The 23,853-nt window shown below is 34.4% G+C and overlaps 4 protein-coding genes across 4 annotated transcripts; all 4 read left to right on the top strand.

Moving 5' to 3' along the window:
* Positions 1-1,168: 1,168 nt before the first annotated feature.
* LOC118052816 (glycolipid transfer protein 1) lies at positions 1,169-2,686 on the top strand. Its single transcript, XM_035063889.1, has 6 exons — positions 1,169-1,286; positions 1,600-1,655; positions 1,773-1,903; positions 2,014-2,149; positions 2,409-2,540; positions 2,654-2,686. The coding sequence occupies exons 1-6, from the start codon at positions 1,169-1,171 to the stop codon at positions 2,684-2,686; spliced, it is 606 nt and encodes a 201-aa protein (XP_034919780.1).
* Positions 2,687-6,130: 3,444 nt separating this feature from the next.
* LOC118052633 (uncharacterized) lies at positions 6,131-7,226 on the top strand. Its single transcript, XM_035063629.2, has 2 exons — positions 6,131-6,370; positions 6,614-7,226. Exons 1-2 carry the CDS (start codon positions 6,271-6,273, stop codon positions 7,117-7,119), a joined length of 606 nt encoding a protein of 201 aa, XP_034919520.2. The 5' UTR covers positions 6,131-6,270; the 3' UTR covers positions 7,120-7,226.
* Positions 7,227-9,980: 2,754 nt separating this feature from the next.
* On the top strand, positions 9,981-14,539 carry LOC118052815 (alkylbase DNA glycosidase-like protein mag2). Its single transcript, XM_035063888.2, has 2 exons — positions 9,981-11,311; positions 14,091-14,539. Exons 1-2 carry the CDS (start codon positions 10,188-10,190, stop codon positions 14,110-14,112), a joined length of 1,146 nt encoding a protein of 381 aa, XP_034919779.1. The 5' UTR covers positions 9,981-10,187; the 3' UTR covers positions 14,113-14,539.
* Positions 14,540-20,512: 5,973 nt separating this feature from the next.
* On the top strand, positions 20,513-22,418 carry LOC118052814 (zinc-finger homeodomain protein 2). Its single transcript, XM_035063887.2, has 2 exons — positions 20,513-20,853; positions 21,076-22,418. The coding sequence occupies exon 2, from the start codon at positions 21,206-21,208 to the stop codon at positions 22,085-22,087; it is 882 nt and encodes a 293-aa protein (XP_034919778.1). The 5' UTR covers positions 20,513-20,853; positions 21,076-21,205; the 3' UTR covers positions 22,088-22,418.
* The last annotated feature ends 1,435 nt before the right edge of the window (positions 22,419-23,853 follow it).

The following is a 23,853-nucleotide window of genomic DNA, read 5'->3' as shown; positions in this document are numbered from 1 at the left end:
CAAGTGTTTAAAGCTTATGTAAATGTATACAGAGAAGACAATGGCCAAAAGATAACAAAAAGAGAGCTTTATTTTTTGCCGTTTTAATTACTCTTTAGCACAAAATTAGAATGGATAACAGCCGTTCAGCCAGGTACATGGTTTTGAGTTTTGAACTTTTTCCAAATAATAGTAATAATAAATGATTTTTGCTTGATGATAAGGAGCATTCTCATACTCGTTTACGCATCAATCAAGATCAATTTTCTTTTCGGAATGGTTTCCGAACAATTTTAAATACGTATATTCTACATCGCTGTATTAAGAGGGATTTAATAAATTCTCATGATTTTGTGTCCGAGGTTCGAATTCATAGAGTAAAGCATGTTTTTTTAACTATCATGCCAGTCATTTAAAATCACATTGGCCACAAAGTTAAAATGATTTTGAATTGATCGATCAAAACTGAGTCAAATGAAAAAATAAAATAAATTACGGCAAACAGTTCCGAACTCCCGTAGACTAGGGAATTAGTTTTTGTTTTCTCATTAAACTATGTGGCTAAGTAGCTCTTGAACGCCGTGGTTTCAATCGATCTCACATTGACAACTGAAATAACGGTATTTCTGTCTTCCATTTTCGCACAGATTCTGACCTCGGCATCTCATATTCACAGGTGATTAATTCGTGTTTAGCACTATATTACGGAGCATTAATCAGTTCCTGTTTTTCATGTTTGACACCATTAATATATATATATTAATAACATCAGTCCATCACTAAGCTTTCATAATCAATCAATTCTGTTAAGAATTTTATTCATTTTTCAATGGTGTATTTGCAAGCCAAAAATCAAACACAGGATCCTTCAGTCTAGTGGTGCCCCTCTTCTTTTGCTAGGAGAGATCACGGTGAGTTAGAGCTAAAGCATAGTTTTCCAACTACAATGAAGAAGGATGAGATTTAGGTGGTGAAATTTGCTAAATAATCCCTCTGTCGTTGTAAGAAGAAACGAAATTAATACACCCTTTTCTTTTCTTTCTCTTTTAGATTGTAGCTTGTGATAACTGCATGTAGTCAATGCCTATCAAGTTTATGAATCTTTACACTTGCATATATACCTTAGTTCTATCGAACTAGGGCTAATAAATAAGCAACTTGGTATGCAGCTAACAAGTATAGTGGAAGAATGGAGGGAAATGTGTTTGCTGCAGCTTTGGAAAAGATGGACCATGTCAAGTCTCCCGAGGGAGAAATTCTTGCCAAGCCTTTCTTGGATTTGTGCAAAACAGTATTGCCTGTTTTAGGTACATCTTACTTACTGCTATTTTGTCAGAGACTTGTTGATTTTGCACGCATACCTGCACAATTTCTTTCATGCTTGAAACTAAAGAACATGTAAAATACAGTGCTTCATTGTTATGTGTTACTTCTTTAATGACTCTCTCTTTCAGCCATGAATATTTGAAAAGAAATTTTGTTTTCCTCCTTGATTTCTGGATGACTGGGAACATGCAAATTTGCTCAACAGCCTTTGCTGGTGTTACAGTTTCGGTTTATTTCATGGAGATACACAGAATTGATCTCTTTGGCCAGTAATGATTGCTTCTATGCTTGCAGACAACTTTGGACCAGCCATGGGACCTGTAAAATCTGACATTGGTGGTAATATATCGGTAAGATGATCCCTTTTCTATGCAGCTGCTGTAGATGCTTTTTCTGTGTCAATAGCTATTTTCTGCAGAAGAAACTGATCAATATCACATTCTTTACTCTTCCTTTTCTTGTTGCAGAGGCTGGAGACTAGGTATTTGTCCAATCAATCAGAATTCAATTACTTGTACAGGATAGTACAGTCAGAAATTGAATCGAAAAAGGCTAAATCTTCATCCAGTTGCACAAATGCTTTACTTTGGCTGACAAGGTTAGCACTAACACCGTATTTTATTTGGAAAAATTACCGTTTTGTGTCTGTCAGGAGTGTGCAATTTCTTATGTTTCATGTTTGAGACAGTATATGTTTGACTTCTATAGGGCCATGGATTTCTTGTCAGAACTGTTCCGCAACTTAATGGTGCATCCGGACTGGAGCATGTCACAAGTTTGCACTGATTCATACGACAAGTCCCTGAAAAAATGGCATGGCTGGCTGGCTAGTACAAGTTTTAGCGTAAACACCTGTAGCATCAATGTTCTTGATTTTTGATATATGGTTCTATTGGCATAAGCTGCATGCTTTCTTCTTCTTTTATTGCATCTAAAAATGCATATGCAACTGTAGAACTTTTGTGAAAGAAATTTCTAGTGAAAATGTTCTCTATTTTGTTTTAAATTTTCTTGAAATAAGATATAATTGCACCAAATCTTAATGCATTGTACATTTCACTACTGGTTTTTATTGTTATTGAAATCCAATCAACTGGATGCAGGTTGCCTTGAAGTTGGCTCCGGATAGGAAGAAGTTTATGAGTGTAGTGGGTGTCAAAGGAGATGATGTTTCTGACATGGAAGATTTCTGTGGAAGGTTCTCACCTTTATTGGAAGAGAATCACAAGTTCCTCGTAAGATTTAGCAAATAAGTTATTGGTTTTAACGTTTGAAGTTTGACTGGACTTGCATTAAGCATCCCGTGGTTTTCTGTTTGCGCTGATACACGATTTCGGACTTGCTGCAGGCTAGTGTTGGAATGGACACTTTGAAAGCTTGATGAGCCATAGTCAACGGTGATTGAAGTTCGTCAGGACCTTGAATTATATAATTGTTTGCTGGGTTTTTTTTTTTTTTTTAATTTCTTTGATTCTTTCCAGTTTTAGTTGATCACCTCCTCAGGAGTTTGATCACATTTTGCCCTGGTATTTGCAAATTTTAGTGATAGCAAATTCACCATTTCATTTTATTATCCTCATTGAAATGTGATTTCTTGACATTCTCTCTTGATTCCTGAATCCTGATCACTACAACACCTACATGAAATAATTTTTATGCAACCTGTATATCCGTGGTTCTTAAAAAAGCCAAGAAAAAAGGGCCGTGAAGAGTTTATCTTAAAGAATGAGCAATATTTTAGATCAAGCATCACGAAAAACGAAACAAATATACAGAGGGGAGATCAGAGTTGATCGAAAATTTGAGAGAGAGGATGGACTAGTTGCAAATACCCCATTAATCACAGTGGCAAAGATAGAACAGTTGTATTTATAGAATTAAATGTGGTGATGTCTCAAAATCTAAAATATATAAATAAAATGTTATTTAGTGTTTGAGAAAGTGGTTAATTTAAGTACTTCGACTTTTTTTTCTTAATATAAGGAATTCCAAATTTATAATAAAAGCTTGAGTACCTGCAAAAACAGTTTCAATTGAGAGATTTAAAGTCCATCTGATAATAAAATCAGTATATTTATAAGAAATATACTAATTGACTTAAAACAATAAATAACTTAAAAGAGTTTTAAATTCAAAAAATAAAGATATTTGTTCTTAAATTTTTAGTTGGTTAATGCTATGAAATCTATATATCCGTATCTTAAGAGATAAAAAGTTCTAATCTTTTACCTGGATGGTTTGGGGGTATTTATACTCTTTGAACTTTGTCGTTTTTAGAGAAGGAAAATAATGAAAAGTTCTCTGTTTTGGCAATATTAATGGGAGATAAATATCTCTTACATATCATTAATAAGATAGTACATATGATAAATGCCTTCAAAGATCTTGTATATACCTATGAGTATAGACATTATGGTTTATCATATCTTTAATATTTTTATTGTAGAGGATCGTTCAAGATCAGACATATAGCTTTAGAACTTGGTAATGTCTAAGTTCTTTGGATCTGACATGCTTGTCAGACCCACGTTACCTTAGGCTTAGTTGACTATCAATCTCACGTACTCTGGGTCTGATGTGTTTGTTATACCTATGTTATCTTGGACTTGGCTGACTTTTAAGTCCAAATTCCTTAGGTTTGACATGCTTGCGAGACCCATATTACATTGAGCTTAATTATTTACTAAGTTCAAGTTTATTGGATTTAGCATATTTGTTAAACCTATGTTATTTTGAGCTTGGTTGTCTGTCAAGTCTACGTTTTCTAGGTCTAGTATACTTTGGGTTTAACATGTTTTTCATACTCATATTATCTTGAAGTTGGTGGACTGTCAAGTTCAAGTATTTTGGACATAACATGTTTATTAAATCTTCATTAACTTGACTTGGGTGACTGTCAAGTTCAAGTTCTTTGAGTATAACATGTTTATTAGATCTTCATTAACTTGACTTGGGTAACTGTCAAGTTCAAGTTTTTTGAGTTTGATATGTTTGTCAGACACATATTATCTTGGACTTAGCTGATTATCAAGTTCATATTCTGGTATATTTGAGAGACCCGTGGTAAATTTTTATTTATAAAAATCTTAATAAAAACGAATGCACCAAACGACTGTAAGAGAAAAGTAAAAGTTTAACAAACAAATCACCTTTAGAATACCGTGAACGAACAGCTTGTGTCAAGTTGACACAATAACTTTCAACGTATTATTATTATCTTTCTTAGTATGAAGCATGGTTCAGTTTTTTATAGATTTCATTTCTTGAGAAATACAGAAATTGTAATACGCAAGAGATCGATCTTTTGGGATCCTTCCTTTATTCAAATGAACTTTAAATGGAACGAACAGAGATATAATTAAATCGATTCCTAAATACCTTTCTGGATATTCTTCAATATCTCGGGATTCACATAAGGTGCAGAAGAGATGAATAATCATTTTCTTCTAGTATCTCTTGAGAATCCTACAAGATCCATGTATGTGAGATGGTGTACTTGGCGATTTTTTCTTTTTCCCAGCATAAACACTTTGCCCCCACTTCTTAATTGACCTGTTAATTACCTAAACTCTGTTAGCTTATAATGATTAACCATGCACGTCATATTTTAAGCTAGGAGTTAAGATTGATTTGTTCAGAAATTACCCTCAATGCTTAATTAATTATATATGGTATGGACTAGTATGTTTAGAAAATTAATAAAAGGGACCCTATATATAGATAGATAGTTGTTTACAGAGGGAATACACAGGCTAACCATTTTCTCATCCGAGCAGTCAGCAGGCACCAGCGAAGTCAACAAGAACCATGCATGCCACCAAAACATATAGCCTTTCATTCATAATGGAATACAGAAGAAAGACTTGTTAAAACCTTCCTAAATTTAGTGTGTTCAGTAATGGCCCATTAATTCCTCTTCATTCCTATACCGAAAACTTCGATCAATTCTTCGTTTTTTGGTTCATGGCCATCGAATTAACACGAGTCTTGCCTTAAACAGCAATTTTATGAGTTACTTTACCCCCCTCTCATCACCACCACTCTTTCTAGACATTTGTCAAAAAGTTATCTAATTGTTTTTTTTTTTCTCGTTTTTTTCTTAGTTTTCTTTGAATTTCATTTCTTCTTGAAGCTTGAAAATATGCCAAAAATTTCTTGTAGAATTCGATTGTCTGGTTTCTTAATAAGAACTGCAGTTTGAATTCATTGCTGCCATGAGTCTAGTGACTTATCTCATCAAAGCAAGTTTTATTGTCCAAGTATGTTCTTAATCCCATAGATTTTCATTAATGAATACCCTTTACGCAAATCATTTTATTTATTTTGTATGATAGTTCTTGCCACACAAGATGTATATACATGTTCTAACCAGAAAAAAAAATAAAATTCTTCTTGCTTTCTGTGTTTCAGATTTGAAGCTTTAATTTGTCATCAACACCTCTCCTACTAAAGGCTAGCTACTTTACAGAAAGTTATTTTTCAAGTTAACCAAATGTCAAACAACACAATGAAGGGCCTTTTAAAAGGCTTAAGATTCATTTCTCAAATATTCGGTATGCAAGTTCTCTCTCTCATGGTGCAGTGGTGCTTGTGCACCTCTCCAATTCTTGGAAAAATAAACAATGCTATATGATACGTGTTCTTTTCTGGGTGATATCGATAGAAATTTCAACTGTGGTGCAGATAATGACGGGAAAGAGCCTGAAATGCAGATTGGTTATCCCACAGATGTAAAACATGTTGCCCACATAGGATGGGATGGTCCCTCTATAAATTCACCGAGCTGGGTACATGCTGTTCTTCTCAACTTATTTTGGATCGTGTATAAAAAATGATCATTAATATCACAAACGAAACTAGTTGTAAAGGACATGGAAAAGTTAAGGTTTTTGCAACTTTTATTTTTGTTTCAAAAGAAATAATCTGTAATCCTCATTGAGGCGGTGCTTTGATTTATTTGTGTAGATGACCGAGTTTAAATCTCCACAAGAATTCTCTTCGGCTCCCTTAAGTCTCGATCAAGACTCGTCGAAGGAGGAAGGTTCTGTGAAATGGGTGTCTGAAGGTACAATAGCTTGATTTCTTGCATAGCTCCTTCGGCTTTTTTTTTTTTTCCTTTTTGAAAATGGGCTTCGATTAGTTTATAAGTTGGCTTTTGTTTGGTGTTCATGGCGATGTAACATGTTAGCTATCATATTTTGATTTTGTTCCTAACATCTAAATGTTGTGTACCAGCGTCAACAAAAATGAATCATAAAGCTTACCGAATCGTCATTTTGATTATTTGTTGACTGATATTGCTCTGCAGGTTCAAGTCGAAAAGGTTCACGGGCACCAAATTCTCCACCAGGGGCGCCTGGTTCTCCAGTAGGATCACAAAATTCCCCAGCTCGGGACTTGCCTGAATTGCCGAAATCATCTAGACGGCGTTCATCGACCGGTACATCAGCTGAATCTCCAAGCAAGGAAAAATCAGATAAACCTAAACAATCTAGGCGGTCTTCACGAAATGGCACCAAAGATTTATTGGATGGTTCTAAAACAAGTCGAAATCATAAGGATCCTAGTGTAGAGAATGAGCCACCCTCAGATTTACCTGAAATACCAAAGAAAACTCGGAGAAAGAAATCGAAAGATGCCTCTGTTGGGGGGTCTTCATCAAGATCAAGATCAAGATCTAAAGTCCCAGCTTCGGAGGGGGATGGGGGATCAGAAATGATATCCAAATCTAGTAACAGTGGCGAGCAAGTTCAAACCAGAGCTTTAAGTCCTTCATGGGATGGTGAAGAGAGTGCATTTAGTGGAATTTCTTGAACATATTGTAATACTTATGTTCTTATATCGGGTAGCTGCTAGAATCTTTAGTTGAAATTAAACCAATCGAGTTCATTTCCTTTTTGTCTCCGTTGACCCTTAAATGATCCTTACGGTAGGTATATCACTTATAAGAACTGAGAGCTGAGAACCGAATCTCTTTCCTTAACTAGAATAGCTTCATTTTTGTTTTTTTGTTTCTTGAACAACACAAGGACAAAAATATGATAATTACATAACTAGTTTCTCTTCTCCATTTTTTACCCTTTCCATGGCTGGTCATAATTAGTTTTGATCATGGTGAGATGATCATTAATTGATAACAGCAACATGTCCTGATATCCTGGGATCAAACAAAATCCTACTCTACCAGACGTGATATATATCACGGCATCGTATATAACAGGAATCACTGGGTATTCTGCAGTGGAGGAGCAGTGCCACAGTGCACTATTGCAGGAATGAGAGGGAGATCAGTGCAGTAAGTGCCAATATCCCTGTCAATTCCAATGCAGTTTGGTTGTTATCCCTATAGGTGATAATTACTACTGTAATCTTCTATTTATATATGAATACAACGAAGGCAACGATGGGTTAGCTTTTCTACAGCCACCAATGGAATCTCCCACCTCCTCAATCCTGCGTGGGTTAGGATCTGAGTTCGATCCTATTGCATCAGCACTCAATGCTCGTGACATGTTTCCTTTAAAATATTGAGTTTTTCACCGAGTTCTTTCACCATTTTTTTTAATGGGAAAAGTTTTACAAAGTCCAACGGAGAGAAGTACAATAAGTAGGAATTCATTCATTCATGAATCCGATGGTCAACCCGGCACAAGATTCAGGTTTTAACCATGTTGTCCAGGTTAATTCTGATTTAAAAAAAATTAAAACAATATTTTTTTTGTAAAAATAATAATAAAAGTCAATAAATTATAACCGAGTTTTTAACTAAATTTTGCTAGATTAGTGAGTTAACCCGCTAAGTTAGCTTGGTTAATTAAAGTTTTGACTTCCTTTGTTTTTTTTAAAATTTGACCTAATTTCAATTTCAGGTTAGCTAAGTTTTGGGTTTGATTCATTGAGCTGAATTTCAAAACTATATTGGTGAGTGTTGTGTTGAGAAAAAGAGAAGGAAAGAAAATAACACCTTTGTCATGTGGATTCAAGTTTTTAGCTACCCATCTTTTCTGAGATTATTTATTTTCAGCGACAAATTAATTTTCTTTTTATTTTTGCAAGCAAGAGTGTAAAATTAAAACGCCACTGTTGCTTATAATTTGAACACATTTGAGACTGATGACAAGGAGGAGAAGACTAAAGACTGATGACAAGGAGGAGAAGACTAAGTTCTTTGTATTTATTTTTCATTTCATATTATGGTGTCCATTTAGTACATATTATATTTTAGAAGTGCATTAAAAATATGTTTTTTTTTTATTAAATTCTTCTTAAAAAGTGTTATTCTTTAAATTTTCTAAATTATTGTGATAATTAAAAAAATTCCCAAATTTGATTACTCCCTCCCATGCCTAAGTAGCTAGTCAAGACTCAATACCATAATTTTGAAACCTAGTCTTGCCTAACGGGTTAATCTGAAACCTGATCAATCCAAGACTAAAATAGGGCTATGTTGAATATAAAATAAGGTAAAGAAAAACCTGGCGTGACCTGATAAGATCCGGTTGTAATCTGTTGAATTTTTTTTTATCTAAAATAATATCATTTTAATTTTTAAAAAAATTAATCTGATCAATCTAATAACCCAATTAAAATCTAAAATTCAAATTTTAAATTAGATTGATTACCAAACCAAATCTAAAAACTATGCACCGCTCCAAGACACTGAAATGGAGTGTACAAGCTTATTGTCTCTCGGTCTGTTTCTTCAACTCTTTTCAAGCTGATAGTCTGTTTTTCGAAGCCTTTCTAAGCCCACGGGAACATCAAAGTGGTTTTCAAAAGGCGCGAAAATCCACTGTGCATGTCCACATTGCAGACACAGTAGAATTCCAACATGTTTTTTAGAGTTTCTGGTAATTAATAATAATTAATTTGTTTATTATAAGGTTTTCATATGATTAGATGTGACCGAAATTAAAATTATCAAGAAAAGATATATATTTTTTTAATACCAGAGGTATTAATGTCTGTTTTGAGACTGAATCACTCCCTAATCAAGTTTAAAATAAATCGTTCACATTATTTAGTTTTTCCTAATAATGTTAAAGCTGACACAGGTTCAAATTAGAGATAATATCAAAATTTATTTTTTAAAAAATAAAATTAAAATAATATTATTTAAGTATTTTTTTTTAAAATATAATTAATAAATTAATAGTCTGATTTTAACCAAGTTAAATTCAGATTAATCAAAAAAAATTTATTGAATCAATTATTTTTTTTTAATTAAACACATTCTAATTTGAAAATGTAGTGGTTATTATGGTTTAAAGTGTTTTTTATTCAGAAATATATCAAAATAGTATATTTTTTTATTTTTTTAAAATTATTTGTGATATCAATACATTAAAATAATATAGAACATAAAAATTAATAAGTTTTAAATAAAAAAGATTTAATTAAAAAAAAACACTATTTAAACCATATTCCAAAACTCTAGAACCAGAATCAACCCGCCATCTAAGTTTTAAACGGTGGTTCTCCTAAGCGTCTTCTAAAATTCAAACGTGGAAGCAAGTTAAGCCTGTCTTGGAACTTTAATGGGCTTAATATGTGGGCTTTAGGCTGTCAAAGTTAAGCAAACTTATCCAAGGGCTCTGGGCCATAAGAGGTCCAAATCATAACAGCGGTAAAATTCACGCGTCATGGAATAGCGTGGGAATCACAATAACTCAGATACATCTTCTTTCCTTCTCAGACGCAGCGACCAAGCGAGCGTCAATCCTAAAATTTCCGATACCCCGTTTCACATCCTTTCACCCCCACAAAATTAAAATAGCAAATACCTGGCTCCACCACCCACCACCACCACCACAACCACCGCCGCATCCACCACTACTGACACTAAAATAGTCAACCCTAATCCCTAACTAGACCGATCACTGATGGGCGAACAGACCCAAATCCAACCTCAACTACAACCTTCCCACTCAGAATCCCAGCCTCTGCCACAAATCGAAACCCAGGCTTACACTCAGCCACTCAATGAGCCCACCACCACTGTAATAACCACTACTACCACGGAATCAACCACTATCCCACCACCAATCACATCTCCTCCCGCAAAAATCCCTTCCCGTCCTCGTAAAATCCGTAAACTCTCACCCGATGCTGCTGTTGTCACCTCCGTTAACGACCCTAATTCCACCCAAACCCCCATCAAAAACACAACAGAACCACCCAGAACCACTGCCACCAAAACCCCAAGAACTAAAACCGCCCAACATCGAGCAATCGTCGCTCTCGCTCCGAGGATCATGGCACGATCTCTAACATGTGAAGGTGAACTTGAAAACGCAATTCGCCATCTCCGTAACGCTGATCCACTCCTTGCTTCCTTAATTGACATTTACCCACCCCCTACCTTTGATACCTTCCCCACTCCTTTCCTTGCTCTCGCTCGTAGCATTCTTTACCAGCAACTTGCTTTTAAAGCAGGGACTTCAATTTACACGCGCTTTATTTCGCTTTGTGGCGGTGAGGCTGGAGTTTTACCGGAAACAGTTCTTGCTTTGACTCCACAACAGTTGAGGCAAATTGGGGTTTCTGGGCGTAAAGCTAGTTACCTTCATGATCTAGCTAGGAAGTATCAAAATGGGATTTTATCGGATTCTGCGATTGTAAATATGGATGATAAATCTCTTTTTACTATGCTTACTATGGTAAATGGGATTGGTTCTTGGTCAGTGCATATGTTTATGATTTTTTCGCTGCATAGACCGGATGTGTTGCCAATTAATGATCTTCAAGTAAGGAAAGGGTTGCAAGTGCTTTATAACTTGCCGGAGTTGCCACGCCCATCACAGATGGATCACCTGTGTGAAAAATGGAGGCCGTATAGGTCGGTTGCATCATGGTATCTTTGGAGATTTCAAGAGGTAAAAGGGTCACCTTCGAGTGCTGTGGCATTGGCTTCAAGTGGTAATTTGACACAACAACAGCAGGAGGAACAACAGCACCAGCAGGAGCCTCAGCTTATTGACCCGATAAACAGCATTCTCAATCTTGGGTATTTATGATCCTTTCCACTTTCGGTTTTGTTGAATGGCAAATTTGACTTGTGTAACTTTGATGTTTTGTGTCTCTTTTAGTTGTTCCTTTGTTTCTCTTATTTATTCATGCATTGTTTATTTTATTTGGGTTGAAGTGGTACTGTGTGCTTGCGCTTCAGAACCTGCAATGTGGCTGGTCGTTCAGGGATTGCTTGCTTTTAGTATTGTTCCTTGCCAGATTTTTACGTCCTTATAACTGCAAGATGTTAATGTACATAGAATTGTAGTTTGAGTTTTAGATTCTTAATTGCTGAAAGGGGTCTGGTATGGGGGTAGTTCTTGAAAGTGTCTGATGCAAGGCATGGGGATGTAGAGAGTGTCTTAGGGTTTTGATTTTGAACTTGGATAATTTGTTCCCTGGCATTTTTCAAAAGCTTTGCTTTACAAGTTTAGTTGGGCTTGGAATTTTATGGAAAAGGGGAATGTGAAAACATCCTTGCTGCATCAGGCCAGGGGGAGGTGGGGTTTCGTTAGAATTGAATGGGATTATAGGTTAATAGTCTTAGTTTTAAATCATGAAAAAAGATTAGATTAAGATTGACATAGTTTTACATCACGAAGAAGATTATATTATGATTGAAAGCTTTAGAACACATAGCTTTTTACCTAATGAATCAGGCCTGCAACTTGCAACATAAACTCTAGTGGTCAAATTTTAAGTTTGCTAGAATATAACCTTTTTTATTCAAGTTATCTTCCATTGGATTATGAAAGATGATGTTGTTGTTCAATGGAGACTAGCATCTTTTCTCATTATCTTGGCTCGTTGAGAATCTTCCATTTATGAACTTTTTTTGCTCTACTTTCAGTCCATTGCATTGAAAATAATATTCCAAATACTATTGCATTTCAAGTGATGGGATTTGTATCAGGCAGGAATATATGGTGTAGAGTCAATGAGCAGCAATACATGATGGACATTGCGGGTACATGACTGCAAAATTACTTTAATAAGTAGCTAGGACTGAAACATAGAATAGTTTAGAAAATGAAGATAGAAATGAATTGGTCTGACATTAGATTGAGAAGAAAAGGGGATGATTGTTGGAAATGATTAATAGAAAGGTTCAATCACAAATGAAACATTTATAAGACAATGCAATTCTATTAAGCCAAACTTTCTGAGGGAAAAGACAAGCTCTTAAATTAAACATGGACAATCAGTATGATCCTTAATTTTTTCACCTTTAGCTATTATGAGATTGCCTTGATCTACAGCGTTCTCTTGTTTTGTTCAATTTGCATTCTCTGGTTGAAGTTGAAAGAAATACAACATTCAGGTGACGCGCTGTTCCGATTCAAGGACAGAACATTTTAGTGTAGGTTTAACATAAAATATCATAAAGTTGCTTTCTAAATGGAAAATTTGCTAAAGAGCAGAACTCCAAAAACAGGAATTTTGCTGAAATAACTAGTGGAATCTAAAGTGCAACACTTACGCATCGTCATATTTTTCATGTTTTACTTTGCATCCATCATTTGCTATGTAACTGATTCAGTTGCCCGGGGGGTGGGATGGCAACCCACAAAACTTTAGGTTTTGTGGGTTTGACCTTGAGTTTAGAAGTTATGCCCTCCACCCCACCAACAAACTAGAAGGGAAGAAAAAACAACTGTTATTACTTCAACTCATTTTTTAAGTCCACCAAATCTGCACTTAAAATTTTCTAGTTCTGCCCTGATCTCTTCAACCTTCTTTCTATTTGGGATTCTACTTGTATCTTCCATTATTCACTTTCCATGCCTTGGAAAATGACTCTACTGTCATAGTTATTGTAAAATCTGAGGTTTTAGCTTGTTGTTTTACTTTCTAGAAGCTATTTCCAACAATCAATGGCATGAATGTCATACTATTGATAAAGCTTGGGAATATCATTACTTGCTCAAACCATGTCAAGGGCGTGTCTGCTTCCCAGTTTGTTCGTGACAGGTTTGATTTTATTTTCAGAGCTCTTGCTAAACCTTGTGGCATTTTTAAATTTGGAACCTGAGAAGAAGGGTTAAGACTTCCATTTTCTTATAAGTAGATCTATCCAAGGTGTAGTAGAAATGTTTGCGCACTTGTTCTGGGATTTGGGATCTTGTCGGTGCAATATAATTTTATTCCCATTTGCATTCCTTTGTGTTATTTTCTTAACTTGCGAAAAGGGTTAACCTCTTCAATTTACCTAGGTTTGAGTTCGTTGTCACCTGGGTTGTCCCTTTCTAGTTTTATTGCTAATGCTATGATTAAATCAGGTGCTGCTTTTCATGCTTTATAGTTTCCTCCTGTTGAAAGTTTAATTTCATTTATTTTTCGGAACTAGAGAAGAGAGATTTCAGGTTGATTGATTTAATGGAATAGGACAATTGATCTTCCTGCACCCGCACCCTAGATTCCCTAACCACCTGTGAAAAGATGGTTGAAGGACTACTCTCGAATCAACTAATGGGAAGGGACTTGATTTCACAGGGACCCAGGTGCCCTGGAATACAAACCAGGGTTGGCAGGGTCTGAATGATGCACAGAATATGGGGTTCTCGAAGTTTCTTAGAATCCAGCCAATCATCTGACCATTTAATTTATTGGATAGATTTTCTTAATGCTTATAAAAGAGTTTTTTTATATAGTTTGACAGAACAGACTACCACGTTATAATGTAGAAGGATTTAAATTGCTGTACATTGGAATGCATATTCGTGTTTCATATTTGCTCTTTTAACATCTATTTCTTTCTTTGTTCCATCATGATTCAGGGCCTGTGCTTGGGGACAATGATCGGAACTTTAGGATGAGAAGTTATTCTTCTATCCAGCAATCATTTGAGGTGCTTCCAGAGCTGTGCAAAAAAGTTGGACACTACTCATGAAAAGCCTGGATATCCTAGACATCAAGAGATATTGGTACTTGCCTCTTGCTTTGAAAATTAAATAAGACTAGATGTGGTCAAGCTCTGTTGTCTTTGTAAAAGATTGGATTTTGTCATCAGGACTTTCTTATAGGGACATAATAGAGTTAGAAGAGCTCTCTCCATGTTTTTGCCTTTTGACTGTGGTTGGCTATTTGTATCCTGGCTATACAATTAGAACCTTTATCAGCAGAGGCAATTGCTCTTATCAATGGATGATCGCAATCAGGCAATGTACATAGAAATCTTGGATGAGGTTTTATATGTTGAGGGCATCAGATGAATCAGATTGCATAGGTGCATCAGATGAATCAGATTGCATAGAAATCTTGGATGAGGTTTTCCACATGAGTTAGCAGAGCGTTTTTAAGAACTTACAACATAACGCTATCTCTTTCTCTTGCCGAAGTGTTGCCTAAGGTTGATGTTAGCGAGGCTCTAATTTGTCATAGACAAGTGAAGGCGCCCCGTCGCCCACAGTTTCCAACTCTCTGCGTCTATACCATCTCTAAAGGAGCCAAGGTTTGGAATACAAATGGTTCATTTAAAAATAGGGATGAAATGGCTCAATCAATCAAGAGAAAAACAAAGAGTGAAGAATTCCAGGGTACGATCTTGTGGTTAGAGACTTGGGATTTTTATTATAAAGTCCAAAGAAAGATTGATGGAAATGTGGAATTGAGGGAGAGCTGTTCTCCCTGTGCTCAGCAACTAACAACGGACGGCATGTCAAAAATGTTGCAAAAACATACGCATTGCAACCAGCAACAAGGCCAGTTTATAATTTGCCTATTGAAGTTGGCTTTTGCAGCCAACCTGGCAAACCCAGGGATTTTAGCTTGTCAAGAGATAAATTTTATGCTACTTTATAGGTAAATAATTAGTGACAAAAGAGAATAGAAATTAAAAAAAAAAAAAAAAAAAAGTGAATCGGAATTTTTTTTTTTTTTTTTTCATGTTCGCTGTATTTTTTTTTTAAGTGACCTCAAAAAATAAGTATTGTCACTTGATATAAAATTTATAGCCAAGACCATTCACAATGAATTGTCCCAAAGATTAGTAGATCGTATGTCGGTAGGGATCAAATCATATTCTTTTAATAAGAATCTCTTGTAATGATCGGTGACAATAGTTGATACTAGAATTTTAAACAGCACTATATTGATGGTCGGATTAAATATTTTCTTAAGGTAGCAAAATTATTCATAATATATTTTTTAGTAAAAAAAATTAATCATGAACATAAAATTGATACATAATAAACTGATATCTTTTTAAAATATTAAAACAATGATACATTAGTCTAGACATCTTTTTTTAAAAAAATACATATTAAAATAGCAATATATTAGATTAAACTGGTGGTTAATCTTCTGAATTCATGACTTGAGTCATAAGACCATGATATTTGCATAAAAAACAAATTAAAATAAATTATAAAGTTTAATTCTGAATCAAACTAATATTGAAGTATAAAATAAAAAAAAAATATTCAATTAAAATTAAAAGAAGAAAAAATAATCTGAGCCGACCAAGTTTGGCATGTTAAACTCGTGACTTGAGTTATGAGATCATGATAACTTCATAAAAATAAATTGAAAAAATAACAAAAGCTTAATTCCTCTGGATCAAAAATTGAAGGTTAAAATTAAGAAGAAAAATAAATAAATTCACGAGACCGATGCAATCTCATATAAAAAATTAAAAAAATATATAAAATTCAATTCTTAAATAACAAAGGATAATTAGCAATGCTTTGTGGTGGCGGCTATAATGACATTGATAATTTTTTTATAATAATTAATGCTTTAATTATTAATTTTTATTAATGGAGAACCAATAAATAAATTTATGGTTTGTTAAATATTTCTTTTCAATGATGGAACACTTCTTCATCTTCTAATTTCCCTAAAATCTCACATAAGAGTTTATTCCCGCATTTAAATTTAGTATTTGTTTGGAAGTATAGTTGTGGTTGTTTTTCATTCTAAAATATATTAAAATGATGTTTTTTTTCATTTTTAAAATCATCGTATAAAAAAAATCATCGTATTTTAAACAGCACTATATTGATGTTTTTTTTTTCACACCAATAATTAAAATTTTTTAAAAAACGAATTGGCCTGTGTTTTCTAAACGTTTTAATTGTTTTTTTTGGATGTGATAGGATTTCAAGTGCGGGCCTATGACATTCCAGCCCATAGACATGGACGGACTAGGCTCGAGGAACACACTTGTTCGGAACACCCGCTTTATTTTTTGGGCTGAACATGATTCGAATGGTGCAACCAAGAATTCAACCATTACTTGTGCTCAGGTAAATGACTCAGTGCAGTCAATTTCTACCCAGTTAGTTCTTCGGTTACAAAGAGGTGGCACTGTTGTCATTCTATGCTCACCTGGGTTGGAGCTTGCTGAGATCTACTTGTAGTTTGAATAATTTTTCTAGTTTGAAAAATCTATATGTCATTACAAAAAAAAAAACTACAAGAACTCAGTTTTCTCTTGTGGATTGTGAGGAGAAATATTATGGATTCAAACAATGTTTTGATTATTTTTATCCTTTATAATTTAAGCTTTATAACATGCAGCATTTAAAGGTAATATGGTATTTTTCATAAGAAACATCTGGTATTACAAGATTGGATAGGGGTAAAGGGATCTTTTAAACTTTTATTAGTATAGTGTAATGTCAATAATACCCTTAGATGTTGACTTCCCTTGATCGCACGGGTATGAGTGTTTTCAGTTTTTCTTTATTTTAGAAATAATGTAGTTACTTAAATGTCATTTAACTCAAATAATCTTTAGCTAAAATTGAGAGGGAGGTAGTCTTTCTATTATGTTTTTTTCTTTAATATTGTATGGATCAGAGGCAATTTGATATTTGCATATAATAAATTAAAAAAAATCATTGTCATGTGCATCGTACATGCTAGCGTGTTGGAGACACCCGCGCACCTCAGGCAGCGCTTGTGACACCTCTCGTTGAAAGAGCATCACATGTCACGGAAGTGTTAGATGCATCTTGTCGTTCCCTTTATAAAGGTGAGGCGCGTTACTTTGTCCCATGATGGAGCTTCGATGATGTGTTTTCTTTGCCTCTTATTTTCTCTCTCTTCAGCCGTGAAAAATATGTTGCCCTTGCAAAAAAAATCAAGATGGCTTGTTATTTATTATCCTTTTCACATTTGGTCCTCTTTCTTTTAGTTGTATCAAATTACATTTATTTTTTTTATATCAAATTTGTTCTCTTATTTTATAATGTTTCAGGTTAATTTGATCCTCAATATTTTGATTTCTAATTTAGATTCTTGGCTCTTTTATGAAAATTTAATTTATTTTTAATCTCTTCCTTGGATCTATGATCTTATTTTTAATTTTTTTTTTCATACTTGGTCCTTATTCTCTTAATTTTTATTTTTATTTTGGATTATTTTATGAATTTAGTTTTTCTTTTCAATTCAAATTTTTATGGTATTTTTTTATTTCTAATTTTGATTCTTAGCTTTTTTTTTTTAAAAAAAAATTAATTTGTTCTCAATTTCATCCATGGATCCATAATCTTGATTATTTAATTTTTTTTAGATTTGGTCCCCATTCTCTTAATTTTTAATTTTTATTTTGGATTCATTTGTTGTTTTTTTTTTCAATTTTACCCTTAAATTCAAAATTTTAGTTTATCCTCTCAATTTGTTTTTTTCAAATGAGGTCCTTAATCTCTTAATTCCTATTTTTTTATCCATCAATTTTTTTTTATTTCATCATTCAACATTTGATTTATTAGGATTTGGTCTCCTTGGTTTTTCTCATTCTTTCTAGGCCTTACTAAAGAGTCAAATTGGGACAATTATCAAGTCACAGGTTGAGTGAGTTGACTCAAGTGAACTCACTCAACCAAATCTTTTTCTTTTATAAAAAAATCAAAATGATGCCATTTGAAAAAAAAAATCAATGAGTTTAGACCCTTTTTTTACTGGATTTTACCCGAGCTAATCAAAATATGGGTCATCCTGGGTTTTTGATCGTCTTATGCTTGATCAATTATCTCCTAATTTCTTTTGAAATTAGCCTGGGTTAAGCCAAGGGTCACATGCCAAGCTGTTGAGTCGAGCCAAGTGTTAAAATAGTTATTTTCCAGATACAATGTTTCTAATTTAGTCACTAGATAGGGTCATGAAAGTGAAAAATTAATACGGATTGACATCATTTTCTTTCTCGGTTATATCCTTCGAGGTTGTTCGTTATTTTCTTTAGTTTTCTTTTCAATCAGGTTTTCTGTGTCTCATGATTTAGGTGGAAGGTTTGTCTGTGTGGCCCAAGTTTTTATTATCCTTTTTTATTTTATTCTTCAAAATTCAATTTTTTTTTTTTTTAATTTTTTGCCTTCTATTGGATTATCTTGCTCGCGAGTTTTGACAACCTCACTTAGTTTGTTGGTGCTTTGGTTTTTAAGAATTTTTTTTTTCAATTTCATTCGTCAATATTTTAATTCTTGAGAATTGATGATTATTATTTTTTTTATTTTTTTTTCTATGATGTCAAGTCTTTGAATTTTTTATTTTTTTTTTAAAAGTACAATGACAGCCCTTGAGCTTTGTTTTTTAAAATTGCAAAAAATTTGGTAGATTCAAATTGAAGAGATATAAAGTCATCGATTATTCACACCAATTCTAGCCATGAAAATAATAAATCTTGATCTCATAAAAAACGGGTAACATTCAAAAACCATAATAAAACAACTAATTTATTGAATTCAGGACTAATTTTAAGTAAACCACGTAACCGAAGTCAAAAACCATTATGAGCATAACAACGAAGCAGCATGATTATTTATTTATTACTACTTTCAACCAAGAATTTATCACCCCATTTCCTGAAACTTAAATTACCAAAGTACATTTTGTGTACTAGGTAATTAAGAGAAGTTCAACCTCAAATCCATGTTTTGCTTGAATGCTTTTTTACAAACAAAACATCAAATAAACTGATCAACAAATAACTCAGGTTGTTGGTGAACCACAGCTAGTGGAAGGAGTAGCATGATCGCAATACTAAATGAACTGCCATAAGTGTGGTAGACAAAAATATTGAGAGTGTGATGCTCTGGCCTGCCACTCCGAAAATCTTGAATATTGCAGCCAGCAAGATGCCAAACTAAGCTGCCTGGCTAAAATGTCAAGAGGTATGGAGATTAAAGTTCTGAAAATGAAACGCAATTTTCTCTTTTATGTTCCCAAAAGTTTCATACCAGATATGATGTACAGGCTTCAAAATTGCAATAGATTTTAACAGGACTAGACCTAAAACGAATATGTGCTTTGCATCTGAAAAAAGAAAAGAGGGGAAAAGAGATTCCAAGTTGGATCATGATGCTCAAAATAAAAACAAAAATAAATGTATAAAGGTCCTGGCTTCTGACTCTTGCTTTCGAAATTCTATTGGTGGAAGCTGTACTGCAACAAGAAACGACCATGAACAGGTAGAGAGCTATGTAGCAAGCAAATAGGCAAGTACCAAAGCAAAAGATGTTCAAAGAGAGGGACAAGCAAAGCCATCGATTGCATCACAGAAAGGTAAGACATTGCTTGGGGCAAGCGTGGTGTTGCAGAGAGGTTTGCAGATCAAAAACAGAATGCCCACATTAGCCTCTGGTCATGCTTGAGAGTTGAGATTGAGAGAATCATACTGCACTATACTACACGACAACACCATTACTGTGGACCATTCCCATGCAGATTTTTTCACTTTTTACCCCCATAGCTCCTTCCTTCTTCATTTGCATAAATTCTTATTAAACTTTAAGCATATAAAGGATATCAACTGAGTCGATGTTCTTAACAATACTGGATTCACCTTTTTTTTTTTTTAAAAAAAAAACATCCATATTCTCGAGCTTGGATTTTTTTGAAAAACTTATTTATCCATAATTAACTTCTCTTTAAATTATTGAAACAAACAAGCTCGTTATGCATCACCTTAACTGATGATCTGAGCCAAATTGTTAGAGTAGGTGTTTGTTTGTTAAAGTAACGAATTAGAGGCTAATGTAATGCCTAGGGTTTAAGACTAAGCACGGTGGCGAAAAATAAGGCTAGCTGGGTCGCATCAAGTGAGAGGAGGACACCATATACATGTGTTCGGTTATCTAGGGGTCAAGTTGGGTTAAAGATAAGAAATGGAAAGGGGAGCAATAATGAAGGCGTTAAGTGGGACCCAACGTGGCAGGGCGTGGGAGAGGGTTGAACATGACGTTGTCGGTTGTTTTGTACAGAGAAAGGGCTCTTAATCTCATCACCATCTCCTCACAAAGTTTATCTACCCTCTGGCTTCGTCACAAGCAACCAAGCTGTCTCTTGTTGGACATGTAGTTGGCCTGTTGGAAGCCCAGAAGCACAGTCCTTAACCCCCATAATCTTGAACTTAAAAAACACACACACCCGAACCCCTCTCTCTCTTCTATCTCTCTATTGCCGATTCTTGTATTTCTACATAACTTGAAAACATTAGCTAGCTAGAGAGAGGTGTTAAGGACTTGATGATGATGATGATGATGATGAGAAAGCCTGTAGTGCTGGTGATGCTAACCGTGGCCTCTCGCTCTTGAAACTGTGAGTTAGGTCCCATTTAACCTTCAATTTCCTGTTTGTTTTTGAGATTTTTTTTTCTTGATTTTATCGCTTCTCTTCCTTCTTATCTCATTCCAAGCTTTCCTCTTGGCACAACTGAGGGAATCTTAACAGCTTCCCGAACTTAGCTTAGGTCATTAATTTAGTACGTATTTAAGCTACTACAACTTATTCTTTTTTGAAATGTTTCTTATTTACTGTTAGGCGTGCAATCTTGGAGAGCAGCTTCATGATTTAAAGTTCCATTGTTATTAAAAATTATTCCGAAAGCTTAAGATTTTATTTTCAAAAAAAGATTCTAGTACTGCGTTTAAGAAAGGTGTGGTGCATAGCAATGGAAATAAGAGGTCCAGAAAATGATATAAGAACGTCAGTCCCTTCAAGTTATAGTCACCAATCATCGGGATTGGAAAGAAGAAAAGATGGCAACCACAATGGCAGCAGTGTCCTTACTTACACTCAAACCCTAGATCACCCACGCCAACCCTCAAGATCTCCAAACCCAGATCGACTTGCAATCATATCAAGCGGATCGAACTCCAAAACATCCAGCACAAGGTACCTCGAATGTCTCAGAAACCACGCAGCCAGTGTAGGCGGCAATGTTTTTGATGGTTGTGGTGAGTTCATGCCAGGAGGTGAAGAAGGAAGTTTAGAAGCACTAAAATGTGCTGCTTGTGATTGCCACCGCAACTTTCACCGCAGAGAACTCGATGGAGAGATTCAATTTAGTCCTGGTTCAAGAAGAAGCAGTACTATGGTTCATAGTCTTCAGTTGGCACCACCAATGCCTTCCCCAACTGTACTGCATCACCACCACCACCATCAAAGATATTCTATGGGGTTGCATACAAGTCCTAACACTGTAAATATGGTCCAACCCATGAGTGTGGCTTTTGGTGGTACCAGTGGAGGAACTGAGTCTTCAAGTGAGGAACTTAATCCTTTTCAGTCTAATGCAGAGGGAGCACCACCTCCACCTTATGTTATGTCAAAGAAAAGATATAGAACAAAATTCACACAAGAACAGAAAGATAAGATGATGGAGTTTGCTGAGAAAGTTGGGTGGAGGATTAACAAACAAGATGAGGAGGAAGTGGAGAGATTTTGTGCCGAAGTTGGTGTAAGGAGGCAGGTTTTCAAGGTTTGGATGCATAATAACAAGAATTTGAAGAAGCAGCAACAGCAACAAGTGCCACTTGATGAGAACCCATGATATTTCTTTGAAGAATATAATTAATTGCTTCAGGTGATGAGGTATCCATGATGGATATAAATGTGAAAGGCTTGGTTGGTAGCTAGCTGGTTGAGTAGGAGGAGAGATCCATGAACAGAAGAAGAAGATGGAGGCGGGTTAGCATGATTATTGAATATGGGAAGGTCTTTTCTTTGTCTTTGATAAAAAATTTGTAAAATTCTCATGTTGTCCTAAGTTTTGCAATCTTCCTTTTTCTCAATACCAATGTTGTTAGAAAAGCTTCCTTTGTTTTCCCATCAGAGTTATAGTATGTTTGGATTAATTATTTGTCACGTATCATTCATTTTAAGAGTTCCTCAAATATTTTCTCCAACAAAATTATTAGACAAGGAAAATGAAGCAAAAATTATAACCTTGTTCTGCATAATGCTCGATTGTATTCAAGTTTTTAACACAATCATACGAGGAACATGTTCCTGAATCCCAGTGAACAATTATAGCAACCAATATGGGCCATGTTAGGCTTGATGTCTTATCTGTCTATAATATATATCCCTAAACTGGTCTGTGTTCGAACCCAGAAAATAGTAGGGCTGGGCCACATGGATAATTCATTGTTCTCATCCCCCTATTTAATCATTGATAATTCCTCCACGAATCAACATGAACACTGAAAAGATTGCTGTTCAATCCATGTTTCATATTAACTGTGTAAGAGAAATGTAAGTGGATTTTGGTTTCGGCATCAGCTTTTTTTCTTTTAAATGGTTTTGGAAACAGATTTGAAATGATACGAACACTTCGTTTCTTGACTTGGGTGTGGAAGCCTCAAAAGGGCCAAAAACACTAGGCGTGAGGGTGCAATAAAGTACATCACCTGGACTGGAGACTTATCAGCCAAAGTCGCATTCCAGATACTGTTGAGGCATATGCACTTAGAAGCATCATAATTGGTTATCGGGCATCAATTCACGAACAAGGGTAGTCTAGTATACATCGACATCGTCTGGAAGAAAGCTAAGTCTAGTCGTGTAGTTTATGTCCCAATAATAGACCCTCTTATAAAACAAAAACAGTTTGCCATAAACATTTCACCATTGAATTTGCATGATGAAGCAGAGTAAGGTTATACAATGCCAATCTCCATTATTAAAATGGTGTGATAGATACAGTGATGTCTTTCAAAATTAGGATGACAATTCCTCACAAACATATACATGTTGAAACACAAAAATATGAGAAATTGTTCAAAAATAAAGGTTCGGATATGTTGCAAGTTGGATCAAATTTTTAAAAAATATCAAAAAATATATACAAATATTACTAACGAGTTTTCATGAAGAAAAAGATTTAAACTATATAAGAATTGACCCGATATATTCTGTTAAACTTAGCAAGTTTAAAAAACAAATTTAACATTAAAAAAAAAACATGAAAAGTAAACTTGTAATTTTAATTATAAGATTGAGATAACAACGTAAAAAGTTAATCAAAGCAAATTATGAAAGTTAATTTTTAATTAACATGAATATTGAAGAATAAAATTAAAAAAAAAAACCCAAAAAAACCTCGAGTCAATTAGGTTAATTAACAAAACTTGTAAATCGAACTATAAAAGTAAGGTAACTTGATAGAAAATAAACTAAATTAAATTATAAAGCTTAATAAAAAAATTAATATTTAAGAATAACATTGAAAAAAACAAAATATTATTTCAATAAACCATACTTTGTGAGGAGGAGAACAATAACTTCTCTTCCTCAATTAGTTTTTGTTAATATAAT

The sequence above is a fragment of the Populus alba genome, chromosome 2 (assembly GCF_005239225.2).
Source record: "Populus alba chromosome 2, ASM523922v2, whole genome shotgun sequence".
NCBI lineage: Eukaryota > Viridiplantae > Streptophyta > Magnoliopsida > Malpighiales > Salicaceae > Populus > Populus alba.
This window is presented reverse-complemented; position numbering and strand designations above follow the sequence as displayed.